This window comes from Letharia lupina, assembly GCF_014066315.1.
Source record: "Letharia lupina isolate WasteWater1 chromosome Unknown contig_25, whole genome shotgun sequence".
NCBI lineage: Eukaryota > Fungi > Ascomycota > Lecanoromycetes > Lecanorales > Parmeliaceae > Letharia > Letharia lupina.
The window spans coordinates 394,695-416,292 of NW_023502994.1; the positions used below are offsets into that span (position 1 = coordinate 394,695).

A 21,598-nucleotide genomic window follows, 5' to 3' on the forward strand; every position below is an offset into this window, starting at 1 on the left:
TGAGGCTCTGGAGCTTCATAACAAAGTCGTTCACGATCTTAGTAAACCGCTTCTTACGACTCTCTCATCTTCCATAGTCTCAGCTCTCAAATCGTACTTCCAGAATCAGAGAGACAGAATGTCTATATCGCCATTAATCACATTCAAGGCTGGAATTTGTGACTTCGATGTGAGTCGTGACCTTCATTTCTCTCTCCTGGAGTTGAGCACAACATTGCCCACGAATAAAATTATAAACGCTTTACAAGGTTTTTCTGATGATGAGTATAGACTAGCTCATCAGCTCCCAAAATCGTTCCCAAACCCATTCCAGGCTACCTCTATCTCTACGAAGAAGATGAGCTTATCCACTTCTGCTGGCGGCCTCGCTCCGCACCGATGAGCCAACCCGAACTTGATCTTGTCATGGTTCACGATGGTAATTTTGTTCCATATTATGACAAAGAGACTCGGTCAAGTTCAAATCCCAAGTCTCCCACCACGGGCAGAGTATTTGTCCTCAAATTTCAATCAAGCAGTACCCGGCACCTGTTCTGGCTACAGTCGAAGGACCAACATCCACAAGGAAACCGTGCTTGGTTCAGTCCGCGTGACGAAAAGATTGGGCAGATAGTGGACCGACTCCTGCAAGGAGACGAGGTCAATGTACAGGAAGAATATGCAAATACCTCAAATGATCATGGAGGAGATGGAGATGATGAGGCTATGGAAGACGCAGGTCCAGCGGGCCACGGAGACATACAAGGCAACATCGGGAGCGGGGATCCGTTTATGGGCGATCCGGGGAATGAGGGTGAAGAGTCGAGAGAGGGGGGTGCAGACGGAGGACGAGCGTAGGTACCGCCAATTTTCATCACCTCGCGACAGGTTCATGAGACATAACTAGATGATCTGTACCTTCTCTTCGACTACACGGATGGACGAAGGCATGATTAGCTCGATACTGGTGTTACTTGCCAAACGATGTACCCAGAGGAATGCATAGCAGAAGCTTCATCAAGCCTACCGCCTTTTAGTTTCGCTCGCACCAAAGAATACTAAGATAGTTGAGCATGGCTAACTTGTTGTCGTCAGCACGGCCATGCCCTCGAACGACGCAGCGATTGCAGTGCAGAACTTTCTGCGGTCCATGCAAGGGAACCAAGCGCTAAGTAATCAACAATCGCAATCTCAAGGCAAGAATTTTACCACATTACCCGACTTACTGCCATCCTCTACGACGATACCCGTCATCGATTCGGCGGACTCGACGTTTCTCAGCAATCTTCTTAACCACATACCGCCCGTCCTGCTGCTCCTTAGCCAAGAAGCCGATGACATTTCATCCGTCGACCCTAATTCAGAGACTGCGAAAGCAGCAATAGAAGCGTTGAGTTTGGACCAAAAGAAGGAAATATTGAGGAAGGTCCTCCGGTCACCCCAGTTCTCGCAGAGCTTAGGAAGTCTGACTGCGGCATTGCGAGATGGGGGTGTGCCTAGTATCAGCGAGGCTTTGAAGATCCCTGTTGACAATGGCGGTTTTATTAGGCGGGGTGGTGTACCTTTGGGAGGTGGAGAAGCCGTGGAAGCTTTTCTGAAAGGGGTCAAAGCGTCTGTAGAGAAAAGGGACGACGCAGAGGAGGAAAGGATGGATACTGATTGAATGGTTTCATGAGTATCGAATATTGCACTGTACAGATCTGAGCATTAGCAAGCATAGCGAGGATTCGATCTGGTACTGAGCGAACACGATTCCCTTGGACCAATATAATCCAATTGCATCAATGAATGGTAATTTGATAGATGCAAACACGTCCATTAACGTTGTGTCTGGATTCGGACTAGCGGGTTTTGTTGGACATTTCCCGTGAGAACTTTGGGGGTTAGGACGCGATCAGATGCTCACTTTGCGCCAAAGCTCTCTGAGCACGCAGCACTCATTGAATTCGCTCCTTGATCTTGCAAGGGCTGTGTTATACCGGTAGCTACATGCTCCCCTCAACAGAATTCATCACACGGTGCTGTGAGCTATCCAGATATTCGACAGTATTTCCGGGACTCCTGTGATCCACCTCGACTGTGATCTACGGGCAATGAGCTAGGCCGGGGAACTTCGACAGCCATGACTCCGCAAGCCTTTATTTCAAGCTATGCTCCCCGTCTTCGAACTTATGGAAATTCCTTACTCACCCCCGTCCTTCCCCCAACCACCGCCCAAAATGCTCCCTTGTCCCGAACTACGAAGCGTGGCACCATAGCCATCAACTACGCTGAGAACGAATATGATGATGATGACATCTTTGAGGATAGCGAAGGTCCGAGACGGCATACTGGTTTGCGAAGCAGGAGAGAAGACCCTAATCAGGCGAACAAGGAGGGATTCGCAGAGAAGCTAGGGAGAGAAATACACGCGCCAGTCGAGGTCCAGGGAATTTGGAGAGATTGGATGGGAAAGCTGAGATCTGTGAAGTGAGCACAAATAAAATCTGAAATGTTTTGGTACAGATAAGCTTACGGTTCCTGCAGGACAGATAAACAGCTCCATGCGCCGACAGCACTACCACTGACCCTCATACCTATCCGAATTGACCTCGACATACCTCCATATACACCTCATCCTGCCCTTCCGCTTCCACCAGAATATCACACTCTCAACATCAATCCAGCCTTGCCCGCTTACAGAACGCCCGAGCCGACACCAGCATATCGACTGAAAGACATCTTCCTATGGAACCTTCATGAAACGTTGATCACACCAGATCAGTTCGCTACCATCCTCATCCATGACCTTGACCTCCCGAATGGGGCCGGATTGGCTTTGCAAGTCAGCAAGCAAATTCGGGAACAGCTGGAAGAATACGCAGGCGTTGCACTGCATCCTCTATTTCACTCTACAGACACTGGGGCCAGCAATGGTAACGGACCCAAAGCAATACAAGCTGCGAGGTCTCGGGACCAATCATCCACACCGGCTCCCACAGGCCCAAGCACACCTAGAGCGAACGGCGCCGACGGCATCAACGGACATGCCCCTGCAACCAAACAATCTTCAAAAGACATCACAGCCACCGCCTCCTCACATCCCGCCTCTACATCAAACGACGAAAATGACCCTGATGATACATACCGCTGCATTGTAACACTCAATATCAATCTACAGAACAAGCTCTACACCGACAAATTTGAATGGTCCTTGCTTCACCCAGTGGGCGTCGCTGAGCGATTCGCAAAACAGACATGCGCCGATATTGGTCTTTCTGGCGAATGGGTACCTGCAATGGCTCACGCAATCTACGAGGCCGTACTACGCTTGAAGAAAGAGGCTTGCGAAAATGGTGGCCTAGTGGGCGCGATGAATGGCTATGGTGGGGGTATTGATAACATGGCTGCCAGTTCCGCAGAAGCAGGATGGCGATACGACAACGAGCACTTAGGAGATGAGTGGGAGCCGAAGCTCGAACGCCTGTCGAAGGAAGAAATTGAAAAGCGAGAAGGTGATCGAGAGAGACAGCTTCGGAGATTGCGGAGAGAGACGGCGCGATTCTCGAGTACCACGAATATGGCAGGAGGAATGCCGGCGCAGCCAAATGGTTATGGTAATCAAGGGGATGGCGACGAGACGCCTGCAATGGGAAGAGGCGAGCGAAGTAAGAAGAAGAGACGATTTAGGAGCTTGAGTCCAGTAGGAAGGGCGACTCCAGATGTGGGCAACGCTGGGTATGGCGGCGGAGGAGCTGGGAGTCTTAATGAATGGTATCGGTTTCTCAATTTCGGGGTCGAGTATATCTTCGCTAACATCTGTGTTTGCAGGGAAAGAACGACGTGGAGATGTTCGCACTGTTTAGTGCATGGATCTGCAGTCTGGGCTGTGAGAGACGGACCAAATGGACCCAGAGTAAGTCAATCTTCGTGTGGACGGCTGGGAAGATGGCTAAGATGAATACAGTCATTATGCAGCAATTGCGGCCTCGCATACGAGCGAGACAAAAGCCTACCACCCTGGGCGAAGAATCTGCATTATGCCGATATCCCTGTTGGGCGGTGATGAAAATCGTGGTCAGAGACACTTTCGATTTAGGCGGACCAAGATTTCGAGGACAAACGGCGTTTTACGATTGGCAGATCAGAGGCATTAGCATGGCGCATCACGGAAAAGGAATTGACCACATTAGATCAAAGATTTGAAGAAATTGATGTGGATGTACGATAGCTCTTGAGGTAAGGAAGGTTACAGCCAGTCTGAAGATAGACATCAACGCGAAGTACTTTCCAGTCAGCCCTCCTCTCTGCAGGCACGCAGTCAGAAAAGGTAACAGTCCGAGGCCCCAGAGTTCTCTTGTTTTCACATCAATCGTTAGCATCGAACCGGGAAAGTCTGTCGTCCATGATCAAACTGCTTCAGCAAACTGTCTCTGAGGATCTGTACAAGTTCAACTGCCATTTCCCCCCGCTGTCAACTGCTCGTTCGTCTCATTGCCTGTTCGAACGTCTCACTGCATGGTTGCATCCCCCACACTATGCTTCGACCTTGACCTTCTTACCCAGCGTCATCTGGATATCTGCGGGCTCCTATCCTTTACATCAGTGTCTGCGTCGAAGGGCATCCATGAGCATGATGACAACTTACGGACTCAGCCCTTCGCTTCCTCCCAGCCAACGGTTCGTCACCCTTGGTGCTGTCCTTGCCAACATCTCTCTTGCCATTGAAGACAACAACGTTCTTACTGCCCAAGATACTCACCCCGGCCTGAACGTTGACATTGAGACTGACGTTCGCCCTCGCTTTCGTCTTCTCCTCTCCCGGCCCCGCTGGCTGGAAAACACCACGTAGCAGCTGCTCGATCTTGACAGCTTGCTCCGTAGGTGAGGGCGAAGCGAGGGCGACGTTGTTGCAATGTCCCATGATGCGAGTGGAGGCGTCAATGGTAATGGTCTGTTGTTGTTGTTGTTGTTGTACCGGCTGTTGGCGCACGGCTTTAGGCCCGGGACTTGTCATGTTTGGCCGGGCTGCGTTAGCGGCGTTGGAGAGCAAAGTGTGGAGCAGGGCTCGAGTCTGGGCCGCGGTGAGGATCGGTGGTGTGGTGTTGGGGTCAGTGGGCGGGACAGCCATGATGAAGGAGGGCAAATGAGCTGGAGAGCTGGACCGTGAGAGGAGGCGAGCAGGGGGCGCAGGAAGTGTGCGAAGAGGGTTTTCAAGCAGGTACTATGCCTTTCAGTATTGACTGTAGGTGAGAAGATTGGTATTTTACGACTAGAAGAATGGGTGGTGGAGAGGAAGGCTGCCAGTGGGATGGCCTCTATAAGTAAACAAGACGGGGTAAATAGGCTATGGGGAGTTGTCAATAGAGGTTGCATGAATAGGAAAATCTCTGTGGGGAAAATGGTAATAGGCTGCATGTGCGGGTGGGCTTGATATTGTCCTCAATAGCTAAAACTACTGACCCTCCGAGGGAGATGTGTCGGCTGAGGTGGCTTTCATATTAAAGTACCTAAGTGAAATCAGCATCGTAGCTCGCAAGCACGCCGATATGCTTGCATGTTTGCATGCTCACTTGAATGTACCTGGTTATTGTTGCTTGTTATTGTTGTTCGGATGCGTGATTGAGTCCTCTCTATAATTCTATTGAGGACTGTTTGTAGAAACTAGAAGCTCCCACCACTCCTGCGGGTAACTAGTTTCGCGCTAGCAGTTTCCTATTGTACCTGGTGTACCTTACTTTACCCTCTTTTTTTTACTATTGTCCTTGCGCATAAAGTAGACCGCGAATAGATCCATTCGGGACACCCGCCTCGGATCCCATCCGCCTCTACCTCCGCCGCTCTCGAGAGCCATCAGTCAATCATGTCCACAGCCGACAAGTTCCATCAGCGCCTGCGCTCACAAGCCACGGCTGGGTAGGGTGCCAGTCCAAATCCAGAACGCCCAATTCCTTCTTGACTGTGTGACCCCTCAACACCTTCAGCGGCACAATGGTCGCATTTTCCATCATGTCCCCTACTACCTTACCGTGAAATATTTGCAGACTGCCGTCGTCAGATGCATCGGCGAAAAGCGGTAGTCCGCCTTGGTGGAATTTCACCGCTCGGATGGCCTTGCTGTGATAGCGCAACACCTTGAACGGACGGACCGAGAGATCCAGGTCATGCCAGAGGAGTCTCCGATCATAAGTACCCACGATCAAATTGTCGCCACCCGGATGCACATCGAATGATGAAATCCACCGGGCTCCTGGTTGAATGATCTTCAGTAACTCCTGCTTGGAAAGATCGTAAGAGCGGATATAACGTTGTGTAGCGACTAGGAAGATGGGCTTGGACGGGTGAAACGAAGCCGATTGAGCAAGCCCTTTCAGCTTTCGGAAAGGAAGCTGCGTGAGATGTTTCGAGATCGTGTGGATGGCGACGGCGCTGCTTTGAGCCTGTGGACAGACCGTACTGAAGTATTCACCTCGACGGTGCCAAGAAATCACTTTGACCGTCTTTCGTAGACTGAACTTGACTAGCACGCCTTCCTCTTCAAGACGGACTCCTGGGCGTGTCCACTGAGTAGCAGGCTCCTTCTTTGCATTGCTGGTCGCGCCATTTGCAGCGTATCCCCAACCTGCATCAAGAACCTCTCGGCCCTTAGTCTCGATCTCAGGATCTCCAACAGGTGGCACTAGTAGGTAGACATCTTCGCCGACTGCGACGGAGAGAATGATCGCTTCAGTGCTCGGTCTCCATCGGACGACGTTGACCGCATCTTCGGTACCCAACTTGACTGACCATATCTGACGGCCAGTCAAAAGTTCCCATACTCTGACCGTACCATCATCACCGCCGCTCGCCAACCAAACCCCTGAAGGATCCACTGCCAAGCTGCGTACTCGACCATCGTGGCCACGAAATAAGGTTGCGCAAGTGGTGGGAAATGGCCTTAGCTCCTCCAGGCTTGGTAATTGGGGAAGCAAGGACTCGGGGTCTATATTCAGCTTACTCCTGCGTACTCTTGGTGCGAGATAGAGGTCCAGACATCGCTCGAATCTTTCCTTGAGGAATTTTTCATAGCCCGGCACTTTTCGCAACGCGTCGTGGCTTGTCGGCAAAAACTCCTGATTTCTTTCCTCTTCATCTGTATCCTCCCAAGCCTTCTTCTCATTCTGATCAGGGAGATACTCCGGTGGTGGATGATAGCTTTGTTCGTAGCCGGGAGGAGGTAGCTTTGGAGCAGGCACATTCATGGGATGATCTGGTCTAGCAAGTTCGTTCGCCCAGATGTCGTAGCGTCTGACTTCAAGCTCATCTTCTGTCTCTTCCCGTGGAGGCTTATATGGTAAGATTTTGCCCTCTCGTATAGCTCGAACAATCTTCATGACCCGCTTCGATTCGTGCTTGGAAGGTATCCATCTTCTCTTGGGCTCTGGCGCAGCGCTCAATGGCATCGTTTCCGTTTTACCCGTGAAGTACTCTACCGTGGCAGGGTACGGATCATAGCCTTCGTCTGGTACCTCGTTCATCTGAATTCTTCTCAAAATCTCTAACCTAGATTACAATTTCGCCGTCAGTGTTGCACACTCAAAGGGAAGTATCGAGCCATGAAATATGTCTCGAGAGTAACCTTCAAGATTTGGTCCAGAAGAGAAAATATGGACTCGGAAAATACGCACTCTTGCTGGCTCAGCTCCAGCGGCTCGCCAGTTGCCGGATCGGTGAGACCAGTCCATCCCTTGGGCACTTCGATACTATCCAACAAGGCGTCCAAAGCCTCCCCCTTTGCCGGCCGTGCAATTTTCTTGCCATTTATATCGTATCCAATATGGGGGTAGGAGTCGTAGAATGACAGAGGAATATTGCCGATTGTGTTCTGAGTCGGAGGAGCGTCGCTGTCATCAGAGTCGTATACAGGGTCTATCTCAGTGTAGATGTAACGAGGGTTGCCATTGGCATCTTCTGTAATCTTGTGATTTGGAGGTGGTCTCTCAACACCGTCATTCCCCTCTGTCGCACGGAAAGTAGCTGTGTCATTCTGCTTCACATCTGCCAGGTCCCCTTCTTCATCCGAAGGTACCTCGTCACTGACAATCTCATCTTCAGAGCCCCCTTCATCTTCGAGATCGCTGTCCCCTCCGAAAAGATCGCTACTTGCGTCCTCGTCTTCCTCGTCTCTGTCGTCCTCGCTCTGCGACTGGATACCATTGAGCAGCGCTATCTCAAAGTCGTCCCCGCCGTCACTCAAAAGCACCTCATCAGCTTCTGGAGAGTCACGAGTGAGCGCTTTGCGCTTTTTGGAATACGGTTGGGGTGCCATGGCACTTTGTATTTTCTAAGAATGAGTCTCCTAGCAGCGAGGGAGCGGAGCCAAAAATCTTGATCGGGTGAACTTCGGCCCCAAGCGAACGCGAGGGAATGATTATACAACACTATTCGTGGAGATTGATTTGTGCTCATTCGATAAAAGGTTTTTACAGAAGCGCATGAACGTTCAGAAACATGTACTGTTTTTCATCAGTATGTGCTAATTGACCAGACTATCCAACTTTGCGCCATCGCTTGCCATATAGACCAAACCTTGAATTTACATCAGAAGGGTATTTATTCATGCCCATTTTTCGTCTTCCCAATCCAACTCAGAGTTTGAAGCCAATGCTCCCATTTCCTCAATCTCTTCTTCCTCAATCGTTTTGCCCCCTTCCACCACCATGCGCACTCCCTTCACGGGATGCAAAAGCATTCCGGGCAAGCACATGCGTCCTTCTCCGGCCATCTCTTCTTGCTCTCCACCATCATTATCGACTTTATACCCCAGCCATCTGCGCCATAGGTTCGGTGCAAATCCTGCGTCGTAGAACCAGGTGGTGCCTTTGAAATTGTGTTCTCGTCCTCCATATACACTTGTTCTTGCTCCACCTGAAGCTCCGTTCCTTCCACCGTTCATCACTCCAGCAAGGTACGCTGTCGGCCATTTGCGGTCAATGTACACCGGATGAGGGGCGTACACTGCTTTATAACCATGGTGAAGGGCCACGGATGCTGGCCACATCTCGGAGAACATGTGGTGTCTTTCAAGAAATGTCTCGCGATGCATTGTCTGCAGCAGACGACGGGAAAGGCGCGATGAAGTGCCGATAGTGGCTCTCCGCGGTGGCAGACCTTGCGTGGTGTTGTAGCCGGTAACATCATTGACATAGAACCAAGTAGTCCCATCGGGATCGAAGAGAGGACTGAAGGTTATGAAGTCTGCTTCTTCACCGATACCCCACGTGTATTTGTCTTTCTCAAATGTCGTTGGTGGGATCGGGTCATCTTGTGCGCCGAGCATGTCTGCAGGACCTTCAGGACCCCAGACAGGTTTGTCTGTCTTCCCCTGTGGCGAACCAGGAATGTCTGCAGCGCCAGCCTTTAATCCGGACCAGACGTTGTTAGGACTATTGGTCCCCATCTCTGACTGCACTCGAATCATTTGTTTGAAATCTTCCCACGTGCCATGGACAGAAGGTATATAGAATCGGCCATTGCGTTCCCAAAGTCCTTTACGTGGCTGATCCCTAGACCACTGAGCGACCCTACCAAACAGGTGGTACCAATGACCGGTGTACCGCACGTCCATCTCCCAATTCCAAAGGTACTCGTACTGAGGGTTTTGATGGGAAAAGTATTGGAGAGCCATATATGCACCTCGATATACCCCATGGACTGGGAGGTCTCGGAAGAAGCTTTCCTGCAGGCCACCGTAGATGAGGCTCATTTGTCTTTCGCTCCATAGGATACCCATCCCTTGAAACTCTTCAGGGAGCGAATTCTCGAGCACCCGGTCATAGATCTTTCTGTCTGCCCAGATTGGTACATTGTCGTCCCTGACATGCACGAGGAAATGGACCGTATACTCTCCACCAGACAAGAGCGAAAGTTCGACGATCATGGATCGTAAGTAGACAATGTCCTCCGCGCTATATTGACGATCCCACCAGGTTCGAATCACTATAGCGGTCCGAGGAAGAACTGTCACTGGTTTCGTAGGTAGCACACCATGCACAGCTTTGGTCTGATTGGAGGACGTTGAGATTTCTCTTCTCTCGACCCCATGGGTTTCGGTCTCGTCCTGAGTATTTCCTGCATCCATCTTGAGGAAAAGTTCGTTGGCTGAGGTTTCATTGGCTACAACTCCAAATCTCATCCTGTTCTTGGATACACAGGCATCTTGAGCTGCTACCCATCTGACTCCAGTATAGTCCACTTCTGCAGGATTCCCTCTTTCTTTCCACATCTCTTCCGCCCCCTCTCTCTCCCCATTCAGGCCTGCACCTGTACCGCCTCTTCGGACACTGTAGCCGTATCCATACGGCCCCAGTCTTCCAAATCGTTCAAAGCAAATATCTTCCCGTAGGCCAAGGACATCGTGTGAGCCCATCACAGCATCAGGCTGCCCCAAAGGTACGCCTTTGTAGTAATGGACGCGAGGTATCAGTATTAGGTCTTTGGGGTCCAGGAAGCACTCATACTTCTCCCCATACTCCGATTTGTAGGCCGCTGATTGATAGTCTGGATATGGATTGAACGGAATGCTCTTTGGAAGGGACTTATTCTTATTTGCCTCAATTGATGCATTCGAAGGTGCTAACTCTGGTCCTTGGTCGCTTGGATACTCTGGTATATTCTCTTCTCTAGGTACCAGCGACCTTATGCCTCCGAAGTATCTCTTCAAGAACGGAAAGTCTTCCCATGGGGGCGGCTTTGGCGGCTGCTTATCCACCGGTCCCATTTCTAACTGTCTCGAGGATGTCCAGCTGGCTCGTACCAAAGTCAGAATGAATATCAATAACGTCGTAAACAAAGCCAAGCAAAGATATCTCATTGTCTTCCTGCTTGGTGGTCTATATAATTCCATTTGCTTCTTTCGTCCGGAGTTGGGATTAGGAAGCATGGGTTGATAGGAGCCAGAGCTCTCGCGGGAGGAAATGGAGTAAGTTGACGGCATTCTGTTGCGTTCATACTCGACTGAAGAGTCGGTTCGCTCGGAGTCGTACTTTTCGACATCTGGGTCGTAGCGATCATTTTCATCCGCCAAGACACTCCTGGGGCGGTATTGTCTACCCATGATGGACAGAGGTAGAGTGGGAGAAACTGGCGCTGATGCAATGGATTGAAGTCCTTGCTCTCATATACTCGCAGGTCGGACGTTCATGGTCTCGAGGTCAAGCGCTAGGCGAGCTATGAGAAAGTAAACACTGTTCGCTGGCGCGGTCTGCTCTGTCTACAATGAGGGTTTGTGTTCGAAGCAAAATCGCAATTTGCATACAAGTATGATATTAGGCTAACATAGATGTGGGAAAGCATAACCACTCGTGGTTGCTCTTGTTTCTGGCACATTTGGTGGATTTTGACAGATGCCCTCGGTGCAATTGGCGCGTTCTTTGTTGACGGGAAAGGTCACGTTGACTGGGCAGCGATCCCAATGGGTTTAAATCGAACGGGAAGTTCGCTGGTGCATTTTGCTGATGTCGACGCTCATTGATATATATTTGATCGAGGGCATACAATTACGAGTATAAACACTGTGCCTATCTTCTTCACACCACTTACCATGCTGACAGAGATTGTTCCGGTCACATACAATAGCCAATGAGATTGGAAGTTGACGGCATTCGAAAGCCACGGCTTGGAGAATGTCGTCTAGCCCAACATAATCTTACTGGTTCCATATCCTGCACCGAAGTCTTCAACATCCGAGCCCAGCCTGTCTGTACCGAAATTTACCGCATCGCTTCGCCGGCAGAATGCTGCATGTTTATCTACGATTTGGGATTTCGCCAATTCTACAGAGGGTTGTCTTCTCCTGTTGGAGAAACGCCGGAACATAATACCTTGCCGAAGTGCATGGATGATGGTTCACCTCGTCAGGCATGTGTGAAAAGTCTTGCTCAATGCTCCACTTCAAGGCACTTGCTTGCCATGAGTGTCTCTTATCCTGTTTGCTGCAGGCTATCCTCCGCCAGCTCAGATTGACTGAGAGCTCTGCTTTTCGTAGCTTGCCTGTAAGGTACATGTTCCAACCAATGCTATCTTTCACAAGTGTACATGGTCGCTGCATGGCGCAAGCCACTTGGAAAAAACATGTAGCCTAATGTCTGCGTTGGAGAGCTGCCATACTTCTTCCACTTCTTCCTTGGACAAGAATTTGGTGTACCTTCTTCGCATGTATTATTAAGATACATGGCAAAGATGAAAGTCAACCATGCACCTTTTTTTTTCCCCCAACCTTTTCTTTTTCAAGCGATCTCTTGTGCATGGCTTTGCGGACTTGTGCAGTTCGCGCATTCAGGGCACATCTGCATAGAACCGAAAAGAGTAAACCTTTGCGTTCTAGATTATCGTCAGCTGCCTCAAGTTGTTATTATTTGCTGCTCTTGCTTGTCGGCATTTTGGTGGGGCATTGTTTTGATGGTCTCGGGAAGTTCTCCCGCAATTGCTGGTGACAAGGTATGAGGTCACCCATCTCTCTCAAACCAATTTTGGGCCGGTATGCCTTCACTATGGCCCATTTAATTACCAGCTGCTTACCACCATCACAGTCTCAATATTATTCTCCGCCACGAGCATTTGGATCACTTCCCTTTTGATTAAGTACAGACACCTCTTCCGCCCCAAATCACATTTCCACCTTATTCAGCCTCAGGTGTTGCCCATCATGGCAGCCGTCCTTGATCAAGGCGTCAAAAATTTCACCGACATCCTGACCAATCCAAATTCTCCTTCCAAGCTCAGCTACCTTCTCTACCCAGGTCTTCTGATCACGATCCTTATTCTTCCCGCCTACCGTTTTGTGCTCAAGGACTACCACGTCTTCTTGGCCTTGGGCCCTGGTGGCACCCCAAAGACCTTCCCAGGCTACCTCCGTGTGTCATATCTGCGTCTTTTCACCATCAGCGATCCCTTCCGGCCCCCATCACTGGCAGAAACCGTCTTTCCTACAAACGGATACCTGCGGCAATTGCCACAACGTTCGGGTCCTCGCCCTACTGTTGCTGGGATCGCCCCACATCGCCAGTTGGACCAAAAGTGCACGGCTGAACTGCATCATGTTCTTCGAGACGGTCTTCACAAACTCGCGGCCGCGTTTCCATCTTTAATACGGAAGGGCAGCTCCTGCTTCGAAAAACAAGGTCTTGCTCTATTCCTTTCTGCCTGTACTCAGTCAGCGCCCCCGAATGACGCAGCGCACCCGGGATTTAGCCATCTGAATCCAACCTGTCAGGATACCGGGGAGATCTGTCATCTACATGCCATGGTAAGCTGTCCAGGTCATCAAAATTCAAATGGGCATCTGGTTCGTTGTGTCCTCTGAGACCTGTCTTCTTGTTCAAGGACGTCCAGCAAATGTATGCAGCAGCTAGCAAACACCTTTCCGCCGTCTCCTCGGCTTGTGCCATAGGAATTTCCCTTATATCGTAAATCTTGCTCTCGGGACGACATCTCTGCTATTCACTACTATCAATAGAGACCACCGCTGACCATCTCTGGCATCCCCAGGACTCTAGCATGCACCTTACGCTTCACCCGCTTGACATTTCAATCGTGCTTTCCGCCGGCTGGGGAGAGAGACACCCGCTTGCAGGCAAGTACGTCCATGGCAAAGAACTATTACCCTCTGGTTTCGTTATGGTATACGCCCCACGACAGGAAAGTCAGGTTGAGACTGTGATGGAGATTGTCAAAGCGGGCGCTTGGTGGGTTGGCGGTGTGGATTTGGCTAAGGCCAACGGTTTAGGCGGAGACCAATGAGGTACACCAAGAGCGTAACCAGGAGAGAGCTGGAAGCTGAGAGGGAAAGATGCGCGTTTGGCTGGAGTATGCTAATTTGACGAGCTCGTGCTTGCGCTGCTGGACCTCTATTTGCGATGAACGTTTTCATTCTTCTATTGGCTTTTGGCAAAGTTGGCGTTTCGTTCATTAAGAGAAGTGCTTCAGTGTCAAAATGGGCAATTGGTGGCTAATGGGGATTGAAGGATGAGACTTAATAGCAAGAGATCGATTTCAAGGAAAGTAACATTCCATCTGCTAATCTTTCTAAGACATGGTCGTCCGAAGACCACAGGACTGAGCGTCACCATGTCCCCAGACAATGGTCGAGTCCTGGGTCAAGTTCTCCGAATTGATCCATTGGAGGGCAGCGAATTCCCGCGCTACGGGTTCTTGCAATCCTGCCATGCCATATGCTACTATGCTTCAATTCATGAGACAGCCCGTAGGCCCAGCTTATGTTTTATATCTACCAATTCGAGTTTATATCTCTGTTACTGTACTCTATTAGGGGTATACTTCGTAGTTGAAGACCGACGCCAGCGCCATGCACTGCACAAAGCCAATCCAAATCTGCCTCCAGACGCTTTTCACCAACACTATCCAGGCGTCCGAGGTGTTGAGACCTTGGACAGAACGCCGACTATTCCTCTGCCCATCTCCTTTCTCTTAACGGCTTCTCTTTCCCCTCGCGTTCCCGGCTTCCGTTTTCTTCGGCTCTCCACGCCCAATACTCGCCGAGCCTTATCTCTGCATATGATGCATAGTCGAAGTCGATCTGTGAGATGGTGGCTTGTATAAGCGCCCAAATACCCCAATACAGTCCCGGAGCGCCGCGAAACGCATCTACTTCTTCAAAGAGGCGAGACACGTAATCAATGTTCGGATGAAGCTTGGTATGCGAGGTGTAGCTGGAAACGTACTCTTCGATGAAATGACGACGGACCGAACGTGTTGGGAGAACATTAAAGTCGCACGAAAAGCCACCCCATTCGGCAAAATGGTTCGCAATGTCGAAAGCAGGAGGCGAGGGAGTAGCATATTCATAATCGATAAAGGCAACAGTGTCGATCTTGCTGTCCCCAGCCAAAGCAGAACGCGGTTGCACGATGACGTTGCCGCTGAGGAGGTCTGTGTGGCCAAAAACAAGCTAGAGTAGAAAGTATCAGTGAGACATGCTGATTCATATTTCTTTCGGAGTGCCAAGGTACCCCGTTGCCCCCTAGTCCAGGTTTGTCACCCAAATCCGCCACCGTGCGTTCGAGCTCTTTCTGGAGGGTTTTTCTGCGTTTGACCTGAGCCTCATTCGTCGTCGGTAGAGCGAAAACCCATTTCTGCATGACGGTCCAGACGTTCGGAGTAGGCTTGGAAGGCGTGATGGCATTGATTTCTTCCAGCGAAGCTATTGGCGTTGGGGCCGACGACTTGAGCGGCACTTCCATGCCCGCATCGGCGATCACAGCTGACTTTCCGGCCGATAGTATGGGAAGAGTTGCGTGCCATTGTCCCAGTCTGCGTGCTACTCCTCGCCAGACAGGTTCCGATGTGAGGTCCTCGGAACTGCTGACGTGACCCCGAATGAATCTGTACATGAGGCCGTTGTGGAAGCGAGCGAGTAGTTGAGGAGCAAGATTGTGCTGGGCGAGTAGCGAGTGGGAAGTGGCTTCCCCTAGTCAAGCGTCAGTCAGTACCTATCTCATGCGGCTCGCCCTCAATTACTTTCTCGATCGATCAGGACTTCAGTTCCATTGCCATACGCCCGTAGTAGGACTGCCTCTTTATCTATCTGCTCCTCAGTATAGCCGGGTCGTCTCTTGACAGCTTTCAGCAGCTAAAGAATCAGGATCAGTAGACAAGTTCCATCGGGCTCCACCAGAAGAGGGATCCATTAAGGCGTAGGCATACAGTGTTGGTGATGCCATCCTTGAAACGGATGAATTCTATTTTGCCGTCACTATGTTCCCAGTCCGGAAAGAGGGTCAAGATCAGGCGAAGTGCCGATGTCTGAGAATCCGCATTGCTGTAGGACAAAGATATGTAGGGGATCTCGTTGAAGATGTCATTGCCGGTGCCGTCGAAAGACATTGTCTTCAACAGTCATAAGGATGTAAGATCTGTCGCGGGCTCCACAATTGGTCGTAGGCCACTTAGAATTTGAGATTGGCTTGGTTCAGTTGAGGTGGTTGATGTGAGGGTTTTGGGGCTTGCTAGATTTTTATATTTTTTCCCCTGCCTAGAGACTAGTCGCGTGAGCATTGCGTTGGCCGGGGGTGTGCGTAGCGGAGATGTCAGAGAAGCTGCAGGACTCACCGAAAAGCAAAGAATGACCAGCCACAAGTGACAACGGCTATCCTTTGTGTTCCTCTCAACTTTTCACCACCAACTTTTGCGCTTAAAATCTGTAGATCAAGCTTTCACACTTTGCTTTTCCGTGGGGTGAGTGGGTCATTCAACATAAGGTTAGGGCCCGTCTCCGTGGCGTTCGAATGCCCCCTGGCGGCCAAGAAATAGTCCCACGGTACATAATTGGTGCGCAAGGAAAATATCAGAAGAGGCCGTTCCAACGTCATTTGCCCATCCACGCCCCAACGGCGTTATGTATCTGCACGCCGGAGGTTTTGCTATGCGATTTTAAACTGCTCTACAGGGGGACCAAACCACCTTCCTCGAATTTTGTTCGGCCATCTTGCCAGGGCGGGATCTATCATGCTTTGCCATGCTTAAAAGCTATCTGCCGCTCCAATCAATTTTCTTGTTGTGACCTAGCCATCGGTTGCTTGATCGTTCGATTTTCAGTGGGAGCAGTCGTCATGCCCATCAGAACTGCCCATCTTCCTTTTATATGTATTCATCTCCTTTCTGTTCTTGCATTCATCCTGAAAGCTACATACCATGAGGACAACTTGTGCAAGCCTGATTCATATCTTGAATCTACCCATCGACCGTTGATGGTCGTTAATTCTTTTCTAATGGTTCTCGCTGCAGTCTACTGAGTGTCCCTCTCCAAGGCCCACAAACCGCGCGCTCATCGAATCATGGGTATCTACAGTCCGTACGCCGTCGCCGAGTCCGAGCAGCCTCAGTGGAAGCCTGGCGAGAATTTGGCCGCGGCTGCATTTGTCGGAATAGCTCTGTTCATCGTACTTGATGTCAATGTGGGAATATGGCGTGTTTTTAGAAAACGTACAGGGTACTACTATTGGAGCATGAAGCTGGGGACATTGGCATGTGCGGTAGACGCGCTTGGAGTCATACTCAAGTACTTGGTACCAAATTCGGCTCATATCTGGGGATTGTACACTTTTCTTCTCCTTAGTGGATGGTCCATCTACGCTCCTGCACAGTTGCTGGTTCTTTACTCCCGCCTCCACTTGGTCAACGAAAGCTACAGGCTACAACGTTGGGTTTTGATCATGATCACTTCGACCATATTCCTTATCATTATTCCCACCTGGATTGTTGTCTGGCCTGCCTATGATCCCGATCCAAAGATCTCTTCCCTCTGGTCCCCGCGAGACGCTATCGTCGAGAGATATAACCAGATAGGTAAGTCAGTCTCGGAAAATCTATTGACAATCACCAAATAATCTTTTTCAGGTTATACTCTGGTAGAATTGGTCCTGAGCGGGATCTACGTGTGGTCCTTGCTTGGATTACTGAACTTGAAATCTAGTGTGCGACAACGTCGTGTCATGCTGGATCTTGTTTATGTGAATATTATTATCGTGCTTTTTGATATTTTGGTGGTGATTCTACTCTACCTCAACCAGGTAGGCATCAGCCATCCGATACAGACTTTCAGCTACGCCCTGAAGTTGAAGCTCGAATTTGTGGTACTGAACCAGCTTATGGCTGTTGCTGCGCGTGGATTGCAAAGGGAATCTTTCGAAGAAAAAAGGTACCATCATTCGAGTGCTCATGATGCGTTTTCCGCAGAGTGCCGCCGGTGGGACGAAAAGGCACCCACTGATCCACGAGAAAAGACTAGCGATAGTGATCACGACGATCATCGAAAGTCTTTGTCGATAGCTTCTGCCCAGATTACTGTGCCTGAACCTGTGTTGTCGAGGGGCAACCAGTCGCCCAGACAGTCGACGACAGACGACAACTTCTATGACCACAGTAACATGAACGAGGACGTCTTTGGCGCTGAGCAGGAGTTTCGGCTGGAAAATTTCCTCGAAGATGACAGCGGTTCAAGTAAAGCCGGGGGGGTAGCGGAAATCCGGACCTATCCCAGCCAAGCCTTCTCAGGCGAAACACTGCGAACCCGTGAGAGTTCGACGCCCGAGGAATCAAGCTCGCATATACAACCTCGGCGCTTAAGAGATGCGAAGAACAAAGCTCTTCGATCGATGCACCATCCGCTTGGACATGACAAAGGCCAAGGCGCAGGCAACAGGAGGCAACCAATGAGAGCAACAATGAAGAGGCACATGCCAAGGAGAGGAGAGAACAGTGATGAAGAGGAGGAGGAAGAAATCGGTGTACACATGTGGGAGAATCATGGGAAATTCAAGATGGAGACGCCGTGGTTTAAATCCATGGGGGAAGCATAAAAGTAGTCGGTTGTAAACGGTTGTATATAAATCTTATGGCCACGAGGGTCGATTCATAAGTCGCTGCCAATCCCCGAGCCACCAAGGACTTGGTGTATGACCAGAGATATTATTGTGATTCTCATTTCTCACGAAGGTCAGTAATCTAATCTTACTTTACATTACCATTTGACCTTAGTGAGGGACGAGCTAAGCTACTCTAAGTGCGGGCGGCACGATTAGGTAAGGTACCTACCTAGATCTTATCACCTTATCAGGGGGATCTACTCGTAATCTACAGTAGCCTCAGTAAAATACCGTACAACCTTGGTCAGGGGCGGGGCGGGTCTTATCTCCATGCACTTTTTGCAAAAGATAAGTAGTACTCTCCACCCAATCACGATAGCAGCAATCGCACCTACTTTTCTCTGCATTGGCTGAATGGTATGAGATAAGAGTACCTCTAAGATGGATGGCAGATACAGGTACTCTAGCATCATGGCAGAAGGAGAAGACCCCCTCCATTACCCCACACAGATATGCCCACCCCGAGCCATGGCTAAGCGTGAAATTGCATTGCAAAATGATCAAAATCATTCCCTGTCGCGACAATGCCACTCAACTCACACATTGACCTGCAGTCTTGCCACTTCTCACTCTTCTGCTCCTTCTACGACAAAACCTCAACTGTCTTCGAGGCATGCCGCAAGATATCGAGCAGCCGAACGAGCGTACCGGGCTCCTCTCCCACACCGCCAATGATAGGCGTTTGAGTGTCGTACAGCACGAAGAGGATGGTCAATCCATCATTGGCTCTTATGTGAGCAAGGATGAACAAGCTCTTTCCTCGGCGCCTGTAGGCGAACGCCTTCCTTACAATGATTATACCACTGTGGATTGGCTCCATGACCTCGTGCGTTATCCTACCTCCGAGATCAAGGAAGAGATCGATTGACGATACCTAGGTCAAAGACTCCTACCGCTTCCGTTCCGTGCACTCCAGGCCTGGCATTCGGTATCGACTCGTCGCTACCTTCGATGCCTGCTCCGGATGGGTTGCTGCTGCTCTAATCGGCATACTTACAGCTTGTGTCGCCTTTCTCGTCGATGTAGCCGAAGCTACTGTGAGCGATTGGAAGCTAGGTCACTGCACCTCGAACCCCTTCGCAAACCGAGAAGCCTGCTGTACAGACCGTCGACCCTTCTACGGCCCCACTAGGGCGAACCTCGGAGAAGGGTGCGATGAGTGGCGTATGTGGACAGATGGCTGGTACCGAGCGTTTGGGATATATGTTGGCTTTGCATTGGCATTTGGGGTTATCAGCTCTTCACTAACCATGCTCACTAAATCCACCTTACCTGCTGCTGCACCTGGTCATGGTGACCAGCACCAAGAGCCCGACGCTGGCACCATTCAACCAGTGACTGGCAAAGCCATATACCTTGCTGCAGGCTCAGGCATTCCAGAGATAAAGACCATCCTTTCCGGATTCGTCATTCCTCATTTCCTAGACTTCAAAGTCTTGTTCGTCAAGGCCGTTGGTGCGGTCTTTGCTGTCGCAACGGGCATGTGTTTGGGAAAGGAAGGGCCCTTTGTGCATATAAGTACGTGTGTGGCATACCTGATAGGGAAGTGCTTCCCAAAATACCGCGAGAATGAAAGGAAAATGCGCGAACTACTGAGCGCTGGCTGCTCATCGGGACTGTCGGTTGCCTTTGGGGCACCCATAGGGGGTATTCTCTTCAGCTATGAGGTAGGGCTTCCAGGCTCCTTGCATTCTTCCCTGAGTACTGAGTCTTCTTCCAGGAGATCAGTACCTACTTTCCCCGCAAGGTGCTCTGGCGAGCTTTTTTCTGCTCTCTCTGGGCCGCGGTGATCTTGAAAATTCTCAACCCTACGGGCACTGGAAAACTTGCGCTCTTCGAGACGAATTATGGAACATCATATTCTCCAGTGCACTACCTCATTTTCATCTTCCTTGGCGTAGCTGGAGGTCTTTGGGGGGGCACGTTCTGCAAGTGTAATTTCCTTTGGTCAAAAAGCTTTCGGCAATTCCGCTTCATCAAGAACTACCCTGTGTTCGAAGTATTCATTGTCGTTCTAGCTACCGGACTGCTTCAGTATCCTAATCCAATGACTCGGGAGCCTGGCGACAAAATCATCAAAAACCTTCTCCAGGACTGTCGTCGTTCGACTAGTTCCTGGATCTGCCAACACGAGGCCAATGGTTCGCCACCAAACTACATTGGATGGCTGGTATACGGCACCCTTGTCAAGCTCGTCCTCACAATAGTGACTTTCGGTTGCAAAGTCCCGTCTGGTATCATCATTCCTGCTCTCGACGCCGGCGCCTTCTTCGGCCGTCTCGTTGGCCAGTGGGTCACCACAATTTCTCCCGGTATCTTTGCAATGGTCGGTGCCGCTGCGTTTCTCGCTGGTACGTACTTCCTACAGTGATCCTTGCGGAAAGCTTGGGTCACAAATTAATTTTGCGGTAGCAAATTAGACGCTTTGGCCTTCAAAGAATCCCTGCCTGAAAATGATCATTTGCTAATCTCCCAACGCTGGTAGGGGTTTCTCGTATGACGATTTCCCTTTGTGTCATCATGTTTGAGCTCACCGGGGAGCTGGAGTATGTTGTTCCGAACATGATTGCCATACTCGTCGCCAAATGGGTCGCAGATGCTCTGGAGCACGAAGGTGTGTATGACCTGGCGCAAACAGTGCTCGGACATCCGTTCTTGGATCTGGATCATGCAATTAGCCTAGTACAAAGAGAGAAAACACTGGTAGAAGAGCTCATACCGCCAAAACAGACCATGGAAGACATCACCGTTAACGTTCTCAAAGATAACATGGTACCCCGCAAAGTCCTTGAACAAAAACTTGATAAGCTGAAGGAGAGGGGTCTCTTAGACGCCGGTCTTGTCCTTGTACAAGGCGGGATGCTTCAAGGGTATCTCGCAGAAGGGGAGCTCGACTTCGGCCTCACCAATCTCGGCGGAGTGTGGGACTCGTCCGACCGCGTGCGGCTACTGGGTCTGGCAGAGGAAGGAGAACTCGACCTTAGCAATTTCGTCGATCGAACGCCGCTAAGTATTTGTGCAAAGGCACCGATGGAGTATGTGGTAGAGATGTTTGGCAAATTGGGACTGCGGTATCTTTGTGTTGTGGAGGAGGGGACAGGCAAATTGGTCGGTGTCATTTTGAAGAAGAGGTTGGTCGTTTGGTTAGAGGGTTTGAAGCACCGGTGAGATATGTGGCGTGTACTCTAAATTGGACACCATGTACCAAAAGTCTCTGG

The 21,598-nt window shown here is 50.3% G+C and overlaps 9 protein-coding genes across 9 annotated transcripts; 5 read left to right on the plus strand and 4 right to left on the minus strand.

Moving 5' to 3' along the window:
* Positions 1-118: 118 nt before the first annotated feature.
* Positions 119-1,642, plus strand: HO133_006630 (uncharacterized protein; the record flags this gene model as incomplete). Its single annotated transcript, XM_037297528.1, has 3 exons — positions 119-169; positions 271-833; positions 1,075-1,642. The coding sequence occupies 3 exons, from the start codon at positions 119-121 to the stop codon at positions 1,640-1,642; spliced, it is 1,182 nt and encodes a 393-aa protein (XP_037147238.1).
* Positions 1,643-2,101: 459 nt separating this feature from the next.
* On the plus strand, positions 2,102-4,024 carry HO133_006631 (uncharacterized protein; the record flags this gene model as incomplete). Its single annotated transcript, XM_037297529.1, has 4 exons — positions 2,102-2,448; positions 2,506-3,732; positions 3,790-3,874; positions 3,926-4,024. The coding sequence occupies 4 exons, from the start codon at positions 2,102-2,104 to the stop codon at positions 4,022-4,024; spliced, it is 1,758 nt and encodes a 585-aa protein (XP_037147239.1).
* A 470-nt stretch (positions 4,025-4,494) lies between these two features.
* On the minus strand, positions 4,495-5,089 carry HO133_006632 (uncharacterized protein; the record flags this gene model as incomplete). The annotated part of the gene is made up of 2 exons (XM_037297530.1): positions 4,495-4,548; positions 4,607-5,089. The coding sequence occupies 2 exons, from the start codon at positions 5,087-5,089 to the stop codon at positions 4,495-4,497; spliced, it is 537 nt and encodes a 178-aa protein (XP_037147240.1).
* Positions 5,090-5,819: 730 nt separating this feature from the next.
* Positions 5,820-8,266, minus strand: HO133_006633 (uncharacterized protein; the record flags this gene model as incomplete). The annotated part of the gene is made up of 2 exons (XM_037297531.1): positions 5,820-7,500; positions 7,626-8,266. 2 exons carry the CDS (start codon positions 8,264-8,266, stop codon positions 5,820-5,822), a joined length of 2,322 nt encoding a protein of 773 aa, XP_037147241.1.
* Positions 8,267-8,554: 288 nt separating this feature from the next.
* On the minus strand, positions 8,555-11,053 carry HO133_006634 (uncharacterized protein; the record flags this gene model as incomplete). The annotated part of the gene is made up of 1 exon (XM_037297532.1): positions 8,555-11,053. One exon carries the CDS (start codon positions 11,051-11,053, stop codon positions 8,555-8,557), a length of 2,499 nt encoding a protein of 832 aa, XP_037147242.1.
* Positions 11,054-12,643: 1,590 nt separating this feature from the next.
* HO133_006635 (uncharacterized protein) lies at positions 12,644-13,737 on the plus strand (the record flags this gene model as incomplete). Its single annotated transcript, XM_037297533.1, has 2 exons — positions 12,644-13,243; positions 13,486-13,737. 2 exons carry the CDS (start codon positions 12,644-12,646, stop codon positions 13,735-13,737), a joined length of 852 nt encoding a protein of 283 aa, XP_037147243.1.
* A 661-nt stretch (positions 13,738-14,398) lies between these two features.
* HO133_006636 (uncharacterized protein) lies at positions 14,399-15,840 on the minus strand (the record flags this gene model as incomplete). Its single annotated transcript, XM_037297534.1, has 4 exons — positions 14,399-14,905; positions 14,967-15,424; positions 15,475-15,586; positions 15,661-15,840. 4 exons carry the CDS (start codon positions 15,838-15,840, stop codon positions 14,399-14,401), a joined length of 1,257 nt encoding a protein of 418 aa, XP_037147244.1.
* A 950-nt stretch (positions 15,841-16,790) lies between these two features.
* On the plus strand, positions 16,791-18,314 carry HO133_006637 (uncharacterized protein; the record flags this gene model as incomplete). Its single annotated transcript, XM_037297535.1, has 2 exons — positions 16,791-17,301; positions 17,353-18,314. 2 exons carry the CDS (start codon positions 16,791-16,793, stop codon positions 18,312-18,314), a joined length of 1,473 nt encoding a protein of 490 aa, XP_037147245.1.
* Positions 18,315-18,993: 679 nt separating this feature from the next.
* On the plus strand, positions 18,994-21,548 carry HO133_006638 (uncharacterized protein; the record flags this gene model as incomplete). The annotated part of the gene is made up of 4 exons (XM_037297536.1): positions 18,994-19,206; positions 19,259-20,047; positions 20,101-20,731; positions 20,866-21,548. The coding sequence occupies 4 exons, from the start codon at positions 18,994-18,996 to the stop codon at positions 21,546-21,548; spliced, it is 2,316 nt and encodes a 771-aa protein (XP_037147246.1).
* Between the last annotated feature and the right edge of the window lie 50 nt (positions 21,549-21,598).